The sequence below is a fragment of the Leptodactylus fuscus genome, chromosome 4, assembly GCF_031893055.1.
Source record: "Leptodactylus fuscus isolate aLepFus1 chromosome 4, aLepFus1.hap2, whole genome shotgun sequence".
NCBI classification, from domain to species: domain Eukaryota; kingdom Metazoa; phylum Chordata; class Amphibia; order Anura; family Leptodactylidae; genus Leptodactylus; species Leptodactylus fuscus.
The window spans coordinates 214324851-214340271 of NC_134268.1; the positions used below are offsets into that span (position 1 = coordinate 214324851).

General features: G+C 45.1%; 1 protein-coding gene across 2 annotated transcripts in view; it reads right to left on the minus strand.

Annotated features, from left to right (window-relative positions):
• Positions 1 to 15210, minus strand: part of SDHAF3 (succinate dehydrogenase complex assembly factor 3) — a 31174-nt gene extending 15964 nt beyond the window's left edge. The window contains exons 1-2 of one of the 2 annotated variants that reach the window (XM_075269890.1): positions 15126 to 15210; positions 12876 to 13059 (exon numbers count right to left, since the gene is read on the minus strand). In XM_075269890.1, coding sequence (XP_075125991.1) covers positions 12876 to 13046 — 171 coding nt within the window. In that variant the 5' untranslated portion in view covers positions 13047 to 13059; positions 15126 to 15210. The remainder of the gene's footprint in view (positions 1 to 12875; positions 13060 to 15125) is intronic. The other variant, XM_075269889.1, reaches the window with a different exon arrangement.
• Between the last annotated feature and the right edge of the window lie 211 nt (positions 15211 to 15421).

Sequence of the window (15421 nt, forward strand, 5' to 3'; positions counted from 1 at the left end):
TAATACAGGATAAGTAATGTAATGTATGTACACAGTGACTGTACCAGCAGAATAGTGAGCGCAGCTCTGGGGTATAATACAGGATAAGTAATGTAATGTATGTACACAGTGACTGCACCAGCAGAATAGTGAGCGCAGCTCTGGAGTATAATACAGGATAAGTAATGTAATGTATGTACACGGTGACTGTACCAGCAGAATAGTGAGCGCAGCTCTGGGGTATAATATAGGATAAGTAATGTAATGTATGTACACAGTGACTGTACCAGCAGAATAGTGAGCGCAGCTCTGGGGTATAATATAGGATAAGTAATGTAATGTATGTACACAGTGACTGTACCAGCAGAATAGTGAGCGCAGCTCTGGAGTATAATACAGGATAAGTAAAGTAATGTATGTACACAGTGACTGTACCAGCAGAATAGTGAGCGCAGCTCTGGAGTATAATACAGGATAAGTAATGTAATGTATGTACACAGTGACTGCAGCAGCAGAATAGTGAGCGCAGCTCTGGAGTATAATACAGGATAAGTAATGTAATGTATGTACACAGTGACTGCAGCAGCAGAATAGTGAGCGCAGCTCTGGAGTATAATACAGGATAAGTAATGTAATGTATGTACACAGTGACTGCAGCAGCAGAATAGTGAGCGCAGCTCTGGAGTATAATACAGGATAAGTAATGTAATGTATGTACACAGTGACTGTACCAGCAAAATAGTGAGCGCAGCTCTGGAGTATAATACAGGATAACTATTGTATGTACACAGTGACTGTACCAGCAGAATAGTGAGCGCAGCTCTAGAGTATAATACAGGATAACTATTGTATGTACACAGTGACTGTACCAGCAGAATAGTGAGCGCAGCTCTAGAGTATAATACAGGATAAGTAATGTAATGTATGTACACAGTGACTGTACTAGCAGAATAGTGAGCGCAGCTCTAGAGTATAATACAGGATAAGTAATGTAATGTATGTACACAGTGACTGCACCAGCAGAATAGTGAGCGCAGCTCTGGAGTATAATACAGGATAAGTAATGTAATGTATGTACACAGTGACTGCACCAGCAGAATAGTGAGCGCAGCTCTAGAGTATAATACAGGATAAGTAATGTAATGTATGTACACAGTGACTGTACTAGCAGAATAGTGAGCGCAGCTCTGGAGTATAATACAGGATAAGTAATGTAATGTATGTACACAGTGACTGCACCAGCAGAATAGTGAGCGCAGCTCTGGAGTATAATACAGGATAAGTAATGTAATGTATGTACACAGTGACTGTACCAGCAGAATAGTGAGCGCAGCTCTGGGGTATAATACAGGATAAGTAATGTAATGCATGTACACAGTGACTGCACCAGCAGAATAGTGAGCGCAGCTCTGGGGTATAATACAGGATAAGTAATGTATGTACACAGTGACTGTACCAGCAGAATAGTGAGCGCAGCTCTGGAGTATAATACAGGATAAGTAATGTAATGTATGTACACAGTGACTGCACCAGCAGAATAGTGAGCGCAGCTCTGGAGTATAATACAGGATAAGTAATGTAATGTATGTACACAGTGACTGCACCAGCAGAATAGTGAGCGCAGTTCCGGAGTATAATACAGGATAAGTAATGTAATGTATGTACACAGTGACTGCAGCAGCAGAATAGTGAGCGCAGCTCTGGAGTATAATACAGGATAAGTAATGTAATGTATGTACACAGTGACTGTACTAGCAGAATAGTGAGCACAGCTCTGGAGTATAATACAGGATAAGTAATGTAATGTATGTACACAGTGACTGTACCAGCAGAATAGTGAGCGCAGCTCTGGAGTATAATACAGGATAAGTAATGTAATGTATGTACACAGTGACTGCAGCAGCAGAATAGTGAGCGCAGCTCTGGAGTATAATACAGGATAAGTAATGTAATGTATGTACACAGTGACTGTACCAGCAGAATAGTGAGTGCAGCTCTAGAGTATAATACAGGATAAGTAATGTAATGTATGTACACAGTGACTGCACCAGCAGAATAGTGAGCGCAGCTCTGGAGTATAATACAGGATAAGTAATGTATGTACACAGTGACTGCACCCGCAGAATAGTGAGCGCAGCTCTGGAGTATAATACAGGATAAGTAATGTATGTACACAGTGACTGTACCAGCAGAATAGCGAGCGCAGCTCTGGAGTATAATACAGGATAAGTAATGTAATGTATGTACACAGTGACTGTACCAGCAGAATAGTGAGCGCAGCTCTGGGGTATAATACAGGATAAGTAATGTAATGTATGTACACAGTGACTGCACCAGCAGAATAGTGAGCGCAGCTCTGGAGTATAATACAGGATAAGTAATGTATGTACACAGTGACTGTACCAGCAGAATAGTGAGCGCAGCTCTGGAGTATAATACAGGATGTAACTCAGGACAAGTAACATTCTTACTATATGATCCAGTATTTCCGGTATGGTTTGGATGGTTGGTACAGTTTCCATGTTGGATTTCATTCAGCCTTAACAGCCCCCTGTGGGTCACCTAAATAGCTACTTTAAGGTTCTTATACACTTCACAGCAGTGTACTCTGTATATATACTGCATATATATCGCTAGAGAGCCCACCTCAGACTCCTCCGCTGTTAGGACCTTCCAGGATGATGTATATTCTGCTTCATTGTCTTGTTCTACAATATTCTCTCCATACAGAGACAGTGGGAGATAAGTGACCGAGGTGTGAAGTTACTAATATCCTCCATGTGTATACAGAATACGTACAACAGGGTTTCTCTTTGCTTACATGTCCTGGCGCCTACTAGTGTATTAGTTGCTAACTGCAGGCCCATCATGAGGATCCTTTACCCAGGACTCCCTGAGATCTGATGTGGCACTGCAGGAAACATGGAGAGTTAAAATTAACCCTTCAAACGAATAGAGGATGATTTCAATGTCCACAGGCTGGTTGTGCCCCCCCCCCACCCCACACACACATTCCAAAATAGACAGTTTGTTACAATGTAACAGCGCAGGTAAAGGGTATCAATCTGCAGTCCTGGCTATCTTCACGTATCTCACAGAGGATTGCAGAGACTCAATACAACTGTAGCAAACACTAAGCTGTGAGAACAGGGTGACTTTTACCAGAATGGTCTGTTCACAGCAAGCAGAGATCTTGAGATTGGTAAGACACTGACAAAATAAGTCAGAAAGTTCTGGACCTTCTCCTTAATCAATGATTTAACTTCATTTACATAAAATCGGGAACCCTTTTATATTAAACTTCCAATCTCACTGATATAGCTTCAGCTCCTCCCTGTGGTAGGACAGTGACACTGCAGGCAGTAAAATCCACCTTAGGCTGAGGCCCCACGTTGCGGAAACGCAGCTTTTTTTGTTGCAGATTTTTTTGTTGCAGATTTTTTTGGAGCCATATCCAGGAGTGTATTGAGCAGAAGGGAGAAGAGTAAGAACTTTCTATATATTTCTTATTCCTTTGGTAGCCATTCTTGGTTTTGGCTCAAACTAATTCTGCAACAACAAAAAGCTTCAGTTCCGCAATGTAGGGCTCTGCCTTAAAATCCATGTTATAGGTGTTATCCAGGGTAAGTGTCTTTTTTTATGGAGGCCCAGAAAGGTTAAAAAAAAACCAAAAACAACAACCTATAACCCCCTGTCCCAGAGCTCCGGTGTCTCCCACCGTGGTCCGGGCCCCCTGCTCCGGGGTCTTGTTTGGGCAGAAGTCCTTGTGACCACTGAGGCCAATCATAGACCTCTTCATTATCGTAAACACGTGTCAGAGTCAGCGCTTTGAAACAGAATCCCATTGACTTCAATGGGTTCCGTCTTACGCGCGCTACACATTGAAATCAATGGGAGGCTTTTTAACCCGTTGATTTCAATGTGTTACGCGCATTAAATGGAACCCATTGAAGTCAATGGGATTCTGTTTCGAAGCGCTGACTCTGACACGTGTTTGCGTGTCAGAATGAGCGCCGTGTTACATCGTGGAAACCGCCCCGAGAAGGCCATGCTGATCCTCATAGTCTATCACTGGAGGGTTTCTGGTTCCTTTCATTCACCCGCCCCATAATGTAATGGTTGTCCTGCCCACTTGCTGCTGGAACCCCTAGAAATGAATACTGGGGACTTTAAGAACAATTTGTCTTTGCACATTTTTAATCTTAAATACATTTATCATCTAAAATCCTACTAATATTATAAGTGTGAAAGTTTGTGTGTTTGGATGTTTGTGAGTTTGGATGTTTGTTCCTCAATCACGCTAAAACACCTGGACGGATTTGCGTGCAATTTTCCACAAACATAGTTTTCCCTTAGGATTGAGTCACAGGCTACTTTTGGTGCCACTAAACAACATGGCTTCCTAGCAGGAGACTCACAAAAGCAGGACTCCTAGCCCCAGCTATAGACTCCCACACACTGCCTGGCATTTCCTGCCTCTACCTGCCTGCACACTCCTTACTGTCACCTCAGGAGTCGCCCTCACTCTACTCACTCACATTTACATATAGATTTCCACTATATAACACATCACATTGTCTGTATCACGACATACACAATACAACACATCACATTGTCTGTATCACGACATACACAATACAACACATCACATTGTCTGTATCACGACATACACAATACAACACATCACATTGTCTGTATCACGACATACACAATACAACACATCACATTGTCTGTATCACGACATACACAATACAACACATCACATTGTCTGACACAATATAACACATCACATTGTCTGACACAATACAACACATCACATTGTCTGACACAATACAACACATCACATTGTCTGACACAATACAACACATCACATTGTCTGTATCACGACATACACAATACAACACATCACATTGTCTGACACAATATAACACATCACATTGTCTGACACAATACAACACATCACATTGTCTGACACAATACAACACATCACATTGTCTGTATCACGACATACACAATACAACACATCACATTTGCTATCCCACCAAACTTTTGAAAGCACTTTTACAGTTTCACACGTCTGTGTCCGCCCGATTCTCAAATCACCGCAGACGAAGTCGCGGGTAAAAGCTAGTGACAAATAAAGCAGTGTGTGTTGTTCTGCTTGACAGTGGAAATCTCTAGTGTGAACAGAGTCAAAGTAGAAAATCTTCTCACCGACATGTCCCATCCTATCATAAGTCTTTGCTGCCACCTTGTGGTGATATTCTATTATTACACTAGCTGTGTTCAAGCGTCTCCAAGAGTTTCTTTACTTCCTAACACACAATGGCCCATATAGGCTAAGACGTGTGCCCCTAGGAAGCCCTTAGATTGCCACCCCACTCTTCCCACAGCCAAGGCGGGGGCATTCCATACCAGGTGCCACCACTAGTGTACGGATCCAGAGCTGTATACAGGGTACAGATCTCTATACACTGTACTGGGGGTGCCTGTAACTGCAGCCCCGCTCCCCTTCATTTGAATAGGAACAGGGCTGCTTTAAAGGGATCCTATCATTAAAACTCAATTTTTTCTCCCTACCACATAGGAATAGCCTTAACAAAGACTATTCTTCTCCTACCTTTAGATGTCTTCTCCGCGCCGCCATTCGGTATATAATCCGGTTTTCGGTATGCAAATGAGTTCTCTCGCAGCACTGGGGGCAGTCCTCAGCACTCAAACAGCACTGGGGGTGCTAGTGTGTATAGCTGCAAGGCTGCTATACACACTAGACAGTTATCTGGAATCATAGGATCAGTCAATACAGCTTTTCGGCTGTATTATTAACATCACTCCACACAGAGAACTAAATGATCCTGCAGTGTGTCTGTTTCTTTCTTTTTAGTTGCTATGATTCCTAGGATTTCTCTATCTGCCATGAGCTTGTATGTGTTTCTCTCTTGTTATATACTACTGTACTATCTATGAAACTGTATCACTGAAATTTCCCCATTGTGGGACTATTAAAGGAATATCTTATCTTATCTTTATAGACGGTATGAGCCCAGACTGTTTAGCTTCCAGAAAATTCTCTAAAGTAAATACAACTGCAACAAAATGTCAGCTATTAGGTCTGTATGTAATAACTACAAGTAATCTGGGAGTAATGGTGGAGGAGGATGAGGAATAAAGCGATCTATTACATGCCTTCTTCTCTACTGTATTTATCATCCGCTAACATGATTACAGGTAATGTAGATTTGCAATCATATGTTCCCTACTTAACCGAGGAGGAAGAAATCGCCGGGTCCAGATCACGTACACCCCCGAGTTCTGAGGGAATTATACAAAAAAAGACAGAACTTTCCATCTAATATTTAAGGATTCAGTAGGGTTGAGTCGATCTTCAGATTTCAGGATCGATTTTAAAATCCGATTTCCGATCATTTTCCATCCATTCCCAATCCTGATCAAGATCGTGAAATTTACTCGATCGTTCAACCCTAGGATTCAGTAATGACTGGGACTGTTCTACAGGACTGGTGTATAGCAAATGTGGCGCCAATAACATAGTACCAGCATGGGTTTATGATCAGACTAATCTGAGGAGCTCAGCTCTGGACATGGGTATTGCGGTAGATGTAGTATATCTGGCCTGGACATGGATAATGCGGTAGATGTAGTATATCTGGCCTGGACATTGGTATTGCGGTAGATGTAGTATATCTGGCCTGGACATGTGTATTGCGGTAGATGTAGTATATCTGGCCTGGACATTGGTATTGCGGTAGATGTAGTATATCTGGCCTGGACATGGATAATGCGGTAGATGTAGTATATCTGGCCTGGACATGGATAATGCAGTAGATGTAGTATATCTGGCCTGGACATGGGTATTGCGGTAGATGTAGTATATCTGGACTACACATGGATAATGCGGTAGATGTAGTATATCTGGCATGGACATGGGTATTGCGGTAGATGTAGTATATCTGGCCTGGACATGGATAATGCGGTAGATGTAGTATATCTGGCCTGGATATTGGTATTGCGGCAGATGTAGTATATCTGGTCTGGACATTGGTATTGCGGTAGATGTAGTATATCTGGCCTGGACATGGGTATTGCAGTAGATGTAGTATATCTGGCCTGGACATTGGTATTGCGGTAGATGTAGTATATCTGGCCTGGACATGGATAATGCGGTAGATGTAGTATATCTGGCCTGGATATTGGTATTGCGGCAGATGTAGTATATCTGGCCTGGACATGGATAATGCAGTAGATGTAGTATATCTGGCCTGGACATGGGTATTGCGATAGATGTAGTATATCTGGACTACACATGGATAATGCGGTAGATGTAGTATATCTGGCCTGGACATGGATAATGCGGTAGATGTAGTATATCTGGCCTGGATATTGGTATTGCGGCAGATGTAGTATATCTGGCCTGGACATTGGTATTGCGGTAGATGTAGTATATCTGGCCTGGACATTGGTATTGCGGCAGATGTAGTATATCTGGCCTGGACATGGGTATTGCGGTAGATGTAGTATATCTGGACTACACATGGATAATGCGGTAGATGTAGTATATCTGGCCTGGACATGGGTATTGCGGTAGATGTAGTATATCTGGCCTGGACATGGATAATGCGGTAGATGTAGTATATCTGGCCTGGACATTGGTATTGCGGTAGATGTAGTATATCTGGCCTGGACATGGGTATTGCGGTAGATGTAGTATATCTGGCCTGGACATGGGTATTGCGGTAGATGTAGTATATCTGGCCTGGACATGGATAATGCGGTAGATGTAGTATATCTGGCCTGGACATGGATAATGCGGTAGATGTAGTATATCTGGCCTGGACATGGGTATTGCGGTAGATGTAGTATATCTGGCCTGGACATGGATAATGCGGTAGATGTAGTATATCTGGCCTGGACATTGGTATTGCGGTAGATGTAGTATATCTGGCCTGGACATGGGTATTGCGGTAGATGTAGTATATCTGGACTACACATGGATAATGCGGTAGATGTAGTATATCTGGCCTGGACATGGGTATTGCGGTAGATGTAGTATATCTGGCCTGGACATGGGTATTGCGGTAGATGTAGTATATCTGGACTACACATGGATAATGCGGTAGATGTAGTATATCTGGCCTGGACATGGGTATTGCGGTAGATGTAGTATATCTGGACTACACATGGATAATGTGGTAGATGTAGTATATCTGGCCTGGACATTGGTATTGTGGTAGATGTAGTATATCTGGCCTGGACATGGATAATGCGGTAGATGTAGTATATCTGGCCTGGATATTGGTATTGCGGCAGATGTAGTATATCTGGCCTGGATATTGGTATTGCGGCAGATGTAGTATATCTGGCCTGGACATTGGTATTGCGGTAGATGTAGTATATCTGGCCTGGACATTGGTATTGCGGTAGATGTAGTATATCTGGCCTGGACATGGGTATTGCGGTAGATGTAGTATATCTGGACTACACATGGATAATGCGGTAGATGTAGTATATCTGGCATGGACATGGGTATTGCGGTAGATGTAGTATATCTGGCCTGGACATGGATAATGCGGTAGATGTAGTATATCTGGCCTGGACATGGGTATTGCGGTAGATGTAGTATATCTGGCCTGGACATTGGTATTGCGGTAGATGTAGTATATCTGGCCTGGACATTGGTATTGCGGTAGATGTAGTATATCTGGCCTGGACATGGGTATTGCGGTAGATGTAGTATATCTGGCCTGGACATGGGTATTGCGGTAGATGTAGTATATCTGGCCTGGATATTGGTATTGCGGCAGATGTAGTATATCTGGCCTGGACATTGGTATTGCGGTAGATGTAGTATATCTGGCCTGGACATGGGTATTGCGGTAGATGTAGTATATCTGGACTACACATGGATAATGCGGTAGATGTAGTATATCTGGCCTGGACATGGGTATTGCGGTAGATGTAGTATATCTGGCCTGGACATTGGTATTGCGGTAGATGTAGTATATCTGGACTACACATGGATAATGCGGTAGATGTAGTATATCTGGCCTGGACATGGGTATTGCGGTAGATGTAGTATATCTGGCCTGGACATGGGTATTGCGGTAGATGTAGTATATCTGGCCTGGACATTGGTATTGCGGTAGATGTAGTATATCTGGCCTGGATATTGGTATTGCGGCAGATGTAGTATATCTGGCCTGGACATTGGTATTGCGGTAGATGTAGTATATCTGGCCTGGACATTGGTATTGCGGTAGATGTAGTATATCTGGCCTGGACATTGGTATTGCGGTAGATGTAGTATATCTGGCCTGGACATGAGCATTGCGGTAGATGTAGTATATCTGGCCTGGACATTGGTATTGCGGTAGATGTAGTATATCTGGCCTGGACATTGGTATTGCGGTAGATGTAGTATATCTGGCCTGGACATGGGTATTGCGGCAGATGTAGTATATCTGGCCTGGACATGGATAATGCAGTAGATGTAGTATATCTGGCCTGGACATGGATAATGCGGTAGATGTAGTATATCTGGCCTGGACATGGGTATTGCGGTAGATGTAGTATATCTGGACTACACATGGATAATGCGGTAGATGTAGTATATCTGGCATGGACATGGGTATTGCGGTAGATGTAGTATATCTGGCCTGGACATGGGTATTGCGGTAGATGTAGTATATCTGGCCTGGACATGGGTATTGCGGTAGATATAGTATATCTGGCCTGGACATTGGTATTGCGGTAGATGTAGTATATCTGGCCTGGACATTGGTATTGCGGTAGATGTAGTATATCTGGCCTGGACATGGGTATTGCGGCAGATGTAGTATATCTGGCCTGGACATGGGTATTGCGGTAGATGTAGTATATCTGGCCTGGACATGGATAATGCAGTAGATGTAGTATATCTGGCCTGGACATGGATAATGCGGTAGATGTAGTATATCTGGCCTGGACATGGGTATTGCGGTAGATGTAGTATATCTGGACTACACATGGATAATGCGGTAGATGTAGTATATCTGGCATGGACATGGGTATTGCGGTAGATGTAGTATATCTGGCCTGGACATGGGTATTGCGGTAGATGTAGTATATCTGGCCTGGACATGGGTATTGCGGTAGATATAGTATATCTGGCCTGGTCATGGATAATGCGGTAGATGTAGTATATCTGGCCTGGACATTGGTATTGCGGTAGATGTAGTATATCTGGCCTGGACATTGGTATTGCGGTAGATGTAGTATATCTGGCTTGGACATGGGTGTCACGGGATGGTTAGAGTCCGGCAATAGGCAATGTGTAATATATATTTCATGTGGAATGTATTCTCTAACCTGTTGTAAACATCAGTGTGTAGTTGGCTGATTAGGGTCTAGTGTGTTAGCACATTGTATGCAAATACCTCTAACTAGTGAGGACCAGTGAGGACAATGGGTGGAGATAATCTGATCAGTGTCTCCAAGAAGATGTTGGATGGTGCATTGTCCATAGTAGACAGGGAGTCTGCTCTCCTTGGTATAGGTGAGGGGGGAAGGATCTGTGACTCAGCCCTTCCCACCCACAGATATAGGTGTAACAGTTTTAGTATATAGTTGTAGCTGCAGTTAGTATGTGTTAGCCGGACTGTGCACAGCTCTGTAGAGAGCCAGGATTTAGTTACAGGACCAAGGAGCCAAAGATATCATTGGATTGTGACTTCTGTGGACTTATTGTTGTTACGGTTGATGTGACCGCCACCGGCTACTAACTTTGTGGATTACAATAAATTGCTGTTGTCTCCTGACCTCTTGCGTCCATGTTGATTCAAGATATCCTCCGAAGGAAGACGTATACCTTTGCTCCGTGACAATGGGTATTGTGGTAGATGTAGTATATCTGGCCTGGACATGGGCATTGCGGTAGATGTAGTATATCTGGCCTGGACATGTGTATTGCGGTAGATGTAGTATATCTGGCCTGGACATGGGTATTGCGGCAGATGTAGTATATCTGGCCTGGACATGGGTATTGCGGTAGATGTAGTATATCTGGCCTGGACATGGGTATTGCGGTAGATGTAGTATATCTGGCCTGGACATGGGTATTGCGGTAGATGTAGTATATCTGGCCTGGACATGTGTATTGCGGTAGATTTAGTATATCTGGCCTGGACATGTGTATTGCGGTAGATGTAGTATATCTGGCCTGGACATGTGTATTGCGGTAGATGTAGTATATCTGGCCTGGACATGTGTATTGTGGTAGATGTAGTATATCTGGCCTGGACATTGGTATTGTGGTAGATGTAGTATATCTGGACTGGACATGGATAATGCGGTAGATGTAGTATATCTGGCCTGGACATGGATAATGCGGTAGATGTAGTATATCTGGCCTGGACATGGATAATGCGGTAGATGTAGTATATCTGGCCTGGACATTGGTATTGCGGTAGATGTAGTATATCTGGCCTGGACATGGATAATGCAGTAGATGTAGTATATCTGGCCTGGACATGGGTATTGCGGTAGATGTAGTATATCTGGCCTGGACATGGATAATGCGGTAGATGTAGTATATCTGGCCTGGACATGGATAATGCGGTAGATGTAGTATATCTGGCCTGGACATGGATAATGCGGTAGATGTAGTATATCTGGCCTGGACATTGGTATTGCGGTAGATGTAGTATATCTGGCCTGGACATGGATAATGCGGTAGATGTAGTATATCTGGCCTGGACATGGATAATGCGGTAGATGTAGTATATCTGGCCTGGACATGGATAATGCGGTAGATGTAGTATATCTGGCCTGGACATGGGTATTGCGGTAGATGTAGTATATCTGGCCTGGACATGGGTATTGCGGTAGATGTACTAGAAGAGTCCCGTTACCCATGGGGCACCAAAGGCATCAGTACTAGAGTAATCACTGTTAGCATTTGGATACCATAGGGATCACCATTATCAGTAGGGACCAGTAGGGTACCACAGAGGTCAGTACTAGAGGGGTCACATTTATCAGTAGGGTAACACAGCGGTCTGTGTAGGAGAGATCCCCATTTCCAGAAGGGTCCGGCACGTTACAGACATTTCTAACCTCAATACATCTAAGGGGGTATTCACACTACGTTTACTGAAGCTTATTCTGAACGTAAAACACGTTCAGAATAAGCGGCGTATAAAGCAGCTCCATTCATTTCTATGGGAGCCGGCATACGAGCGCTCCCCATAGAAAGGAATGGGCTGCTTCTTTCGCTGCGAGCAGTCCCATTGAAGTGAATGGGAAGTGCCGGCGTGTACGGCTCGGCATGAGCAGAGCTTGCCGTATACGCCGACACTTCCCATTCACTTCAATGGGACTGCTCGGAGTGAAAGAAGCAGCCCATTCATTTCTATGGGGAGCGCTCGTATGCCGGCTCCCATAGAAATTAATAAGAAGTGTTCGGCTGTGATACACGCTGGCGTTACGTAGTGTGAATGCCCTCTTAAGGATGCATTCACACGGAGTAACGTGCCGCGTGACCTGGCACGTATACGCCGTGTGAGATTTTGAGCGCCGTATACGCTCCAATCGATTTCAATGGGAGCCTGGATCGCATACGACGCGTTATTTTGCGGCCGTGATTTTGTGACCGCAAAATCATGGCCGCAAAATAACGCGGCGTATATGAGACTAACTCCCATTGAAATCAATGAGAGCGTATACAGTGCTCAAAATCTCACACGGCGTATACGTGCCAGGTCACGCGGCATGTGAATGCACCCTAATACATACATCCAGCTTGAGAAGGAGCATAGATTTTCCTAGGTACACTTTAGGGAACTACTCTTTATTTACTGAAGGATGGACCTCCCCTTTAAGAGGCACAGCGCAGTACATACCTCCCATTCCTTCATGAAGAGTTTGGCTTCGGCGTGACCTACGCTCTTGTGTCTCCTGAACTCGTCCTTTACATACTGGTCTCCCAGCGCCCTCAGATGGAGCGGTAACGTCCGGTGCAGGAGGAGGATCTTCTTGTACAGAGCTCTCACCTGTGACACGTGAGATGCCATCCCCAGCGTGGCCCTATAGACAACAGAAAAGCCGAATTTAAAGGGACAGACACATTTTATATTGAGGCCTGCCACACATGGGACGTGTAGTGCATTTTAGCAGGTCTGAAGTGTAAAGGACTGATCATGTGACAACCCAAATGGACTCATTCTTGTATGAGGGTCTAGGATTGGGTCTGCACCCCAGCACTGCTGGTGAGAACGTGTCAGGTTCCCTTTAAGACACAGGTGAGAATAGGTCATGGAGGAGCAGAGGTACGTGCAGAAGATCCAGCAGCCATCTTGGGCTTCTTCATTGGTGCTGTAATGGGGGAGCTGGCTACCTGACGCCTTCTTCAGGCCATAGCTGGTTGGTATTCTAAGGCTACATTCATGCGGACGTTATAAAAAAACACAAACGTGAAAATCCATCCATTTGGGAGTCGTTGTCATGAAACCCTCATAGACTTAAATCAGTAAGACGTGTCCTAATGGTCCATCAAATCACATGCGGATAGTCTAAATGGGGGGGATTTCTGATCCCATCTACGGCGGGTGGGTGATGACGTGTCGCTAGGCCCCTTCTTCAGCCACATCCTCTGTTCTGTGATGGCCATTTGGTGAGGATTTTGCGAGCAGTACTGTTAGGTCTCATGCACACGGCTGAGGGGGTTCAGATTTCGGATGACATCAGAGCGTCTTCCATGATACATTGATTTCTATGGGAGGTTCTGTCCCATCAATTTCCACATTGCTGGACAGGACACAATCCTAAGGCCGCACCCCCACAGGCCGGAAACACCGCGATCTGTCGGGGGCGGAAACACCGTGGGAAAAATCATGGCATTTTACAGTACTTGCAAAGTGGATGGGATTCATGTGAACCCCATGCCCACTTGGCGGAAAAAATCGCAACGTGTCCGTTTTTGAAAATTGCAGCGTGTCAATTATATCTATGGAAATATCGGCGGCTTCCCTGTATATATAATTCTAACAGAGTGTCCGCGGAGGAAAACTCTGTGAACTTTCTGTCCAAAGCGCTGCGGAAGAACCCTGATGCGTTCACGCTGCGGTTGTTCCTGCAGCGCATTAGGGCTAGTCCACACGTATTTTGGTCCTGATTTGGGGCAGGAAGCCATGTCAGAATAGGACCAAAATGCGCCTGCTGCAACTGTCGCGGCTTCCCGCTCCGTAGTAGGCCCAATTGAATGGGCCTAGACCGGAGGGTGGTGTCGCAAGGTGGACGCCGCGGCTTGATCAGCCTGAAGAAAGGGCAGCTCGCTTCTTTTTTGTGCAAGCAGGAACACACCGCTCACGTAAAAAAGAACACTAGCGGTCTACACAGACCTCTATTGTGAGGGGGCGGATTTTGAGGTCAAAATCCGCCACTTCTTACCCTGTGTGAACGAGCCCTTAGCGAAGTGTTTCCGGCCCTTGTGGCCTTAGCCTAAAAGTGGAAAGAAGCATCAGAGGCCCCTAAGCCTGCAGACGCGGCCATGTGCATGAGGCTTATGGGGGAGACGGCTGGCCCGGTTATGGTGAGATGTCCGCCATTGTTATGGGAAGGTGGAAGGGATCGCTGTGTCATGGGAAAACTGGACCGCTTGCATTTTATATGGATGACAGGTGACATTGCATGTGTTGGGAATAGTACAGGGATGACAATGCTATGAAGGGGGGGGTGGCTAAGATGGCTGCAAGAAGCTGGACGGCGGGAAATGTAATGGGGGGAGGGTCTGTGGCCAACACCCGGGGGTACATGAGGAGCAGTAGGTGGTGCAGGGGTTGTGGTCACTACCGGGCCCTGGAGCCTGAGGGGGGCCCCAAACGTCTCTCAGCCACCTGTATGACACAGACATGGAGGGGCCCCATTATAGAGGCTGCATTGGGGCCCAGGAGCCTGTATAGACGCCTCTTCCTTAGTTTTTGGGCATAGACATGGCTTGTTGTGGGTATCTGTGGCTGGCACTATAGAGGGCACACTGTCTGTCCTTATGTCAGGGTCACATTCTCTTACACAACCAGCCAGGTACTGTTATCCACAGGGTAGGACACAGTACAGACCTGTATAAGTTACACAGACGAGTAATACGGAATAACCTTACCACAAGCGCGATTTTATCCCCTCTTCTTAGTTTTGACCTTTTCGGCCACTGTACCGCCGGCTGCAGAGCGTCACGTGACCACGGGGATGCCGGCCGCGCGTAGGAAGTAGCGGAGGCGCCATCTTTGTTATGGGTAGAACGTTAGGTGTAATGCGAGCAGGTGCCACTAGATGGCGTTGCAGTACGTGCGGCAGATGCTAACACTGCGGCCATGCTATATACTGTAATATCACATATAGCACATCACATATATCACACAGGGGACAAGACTGCTCTGTGCACACTGATATT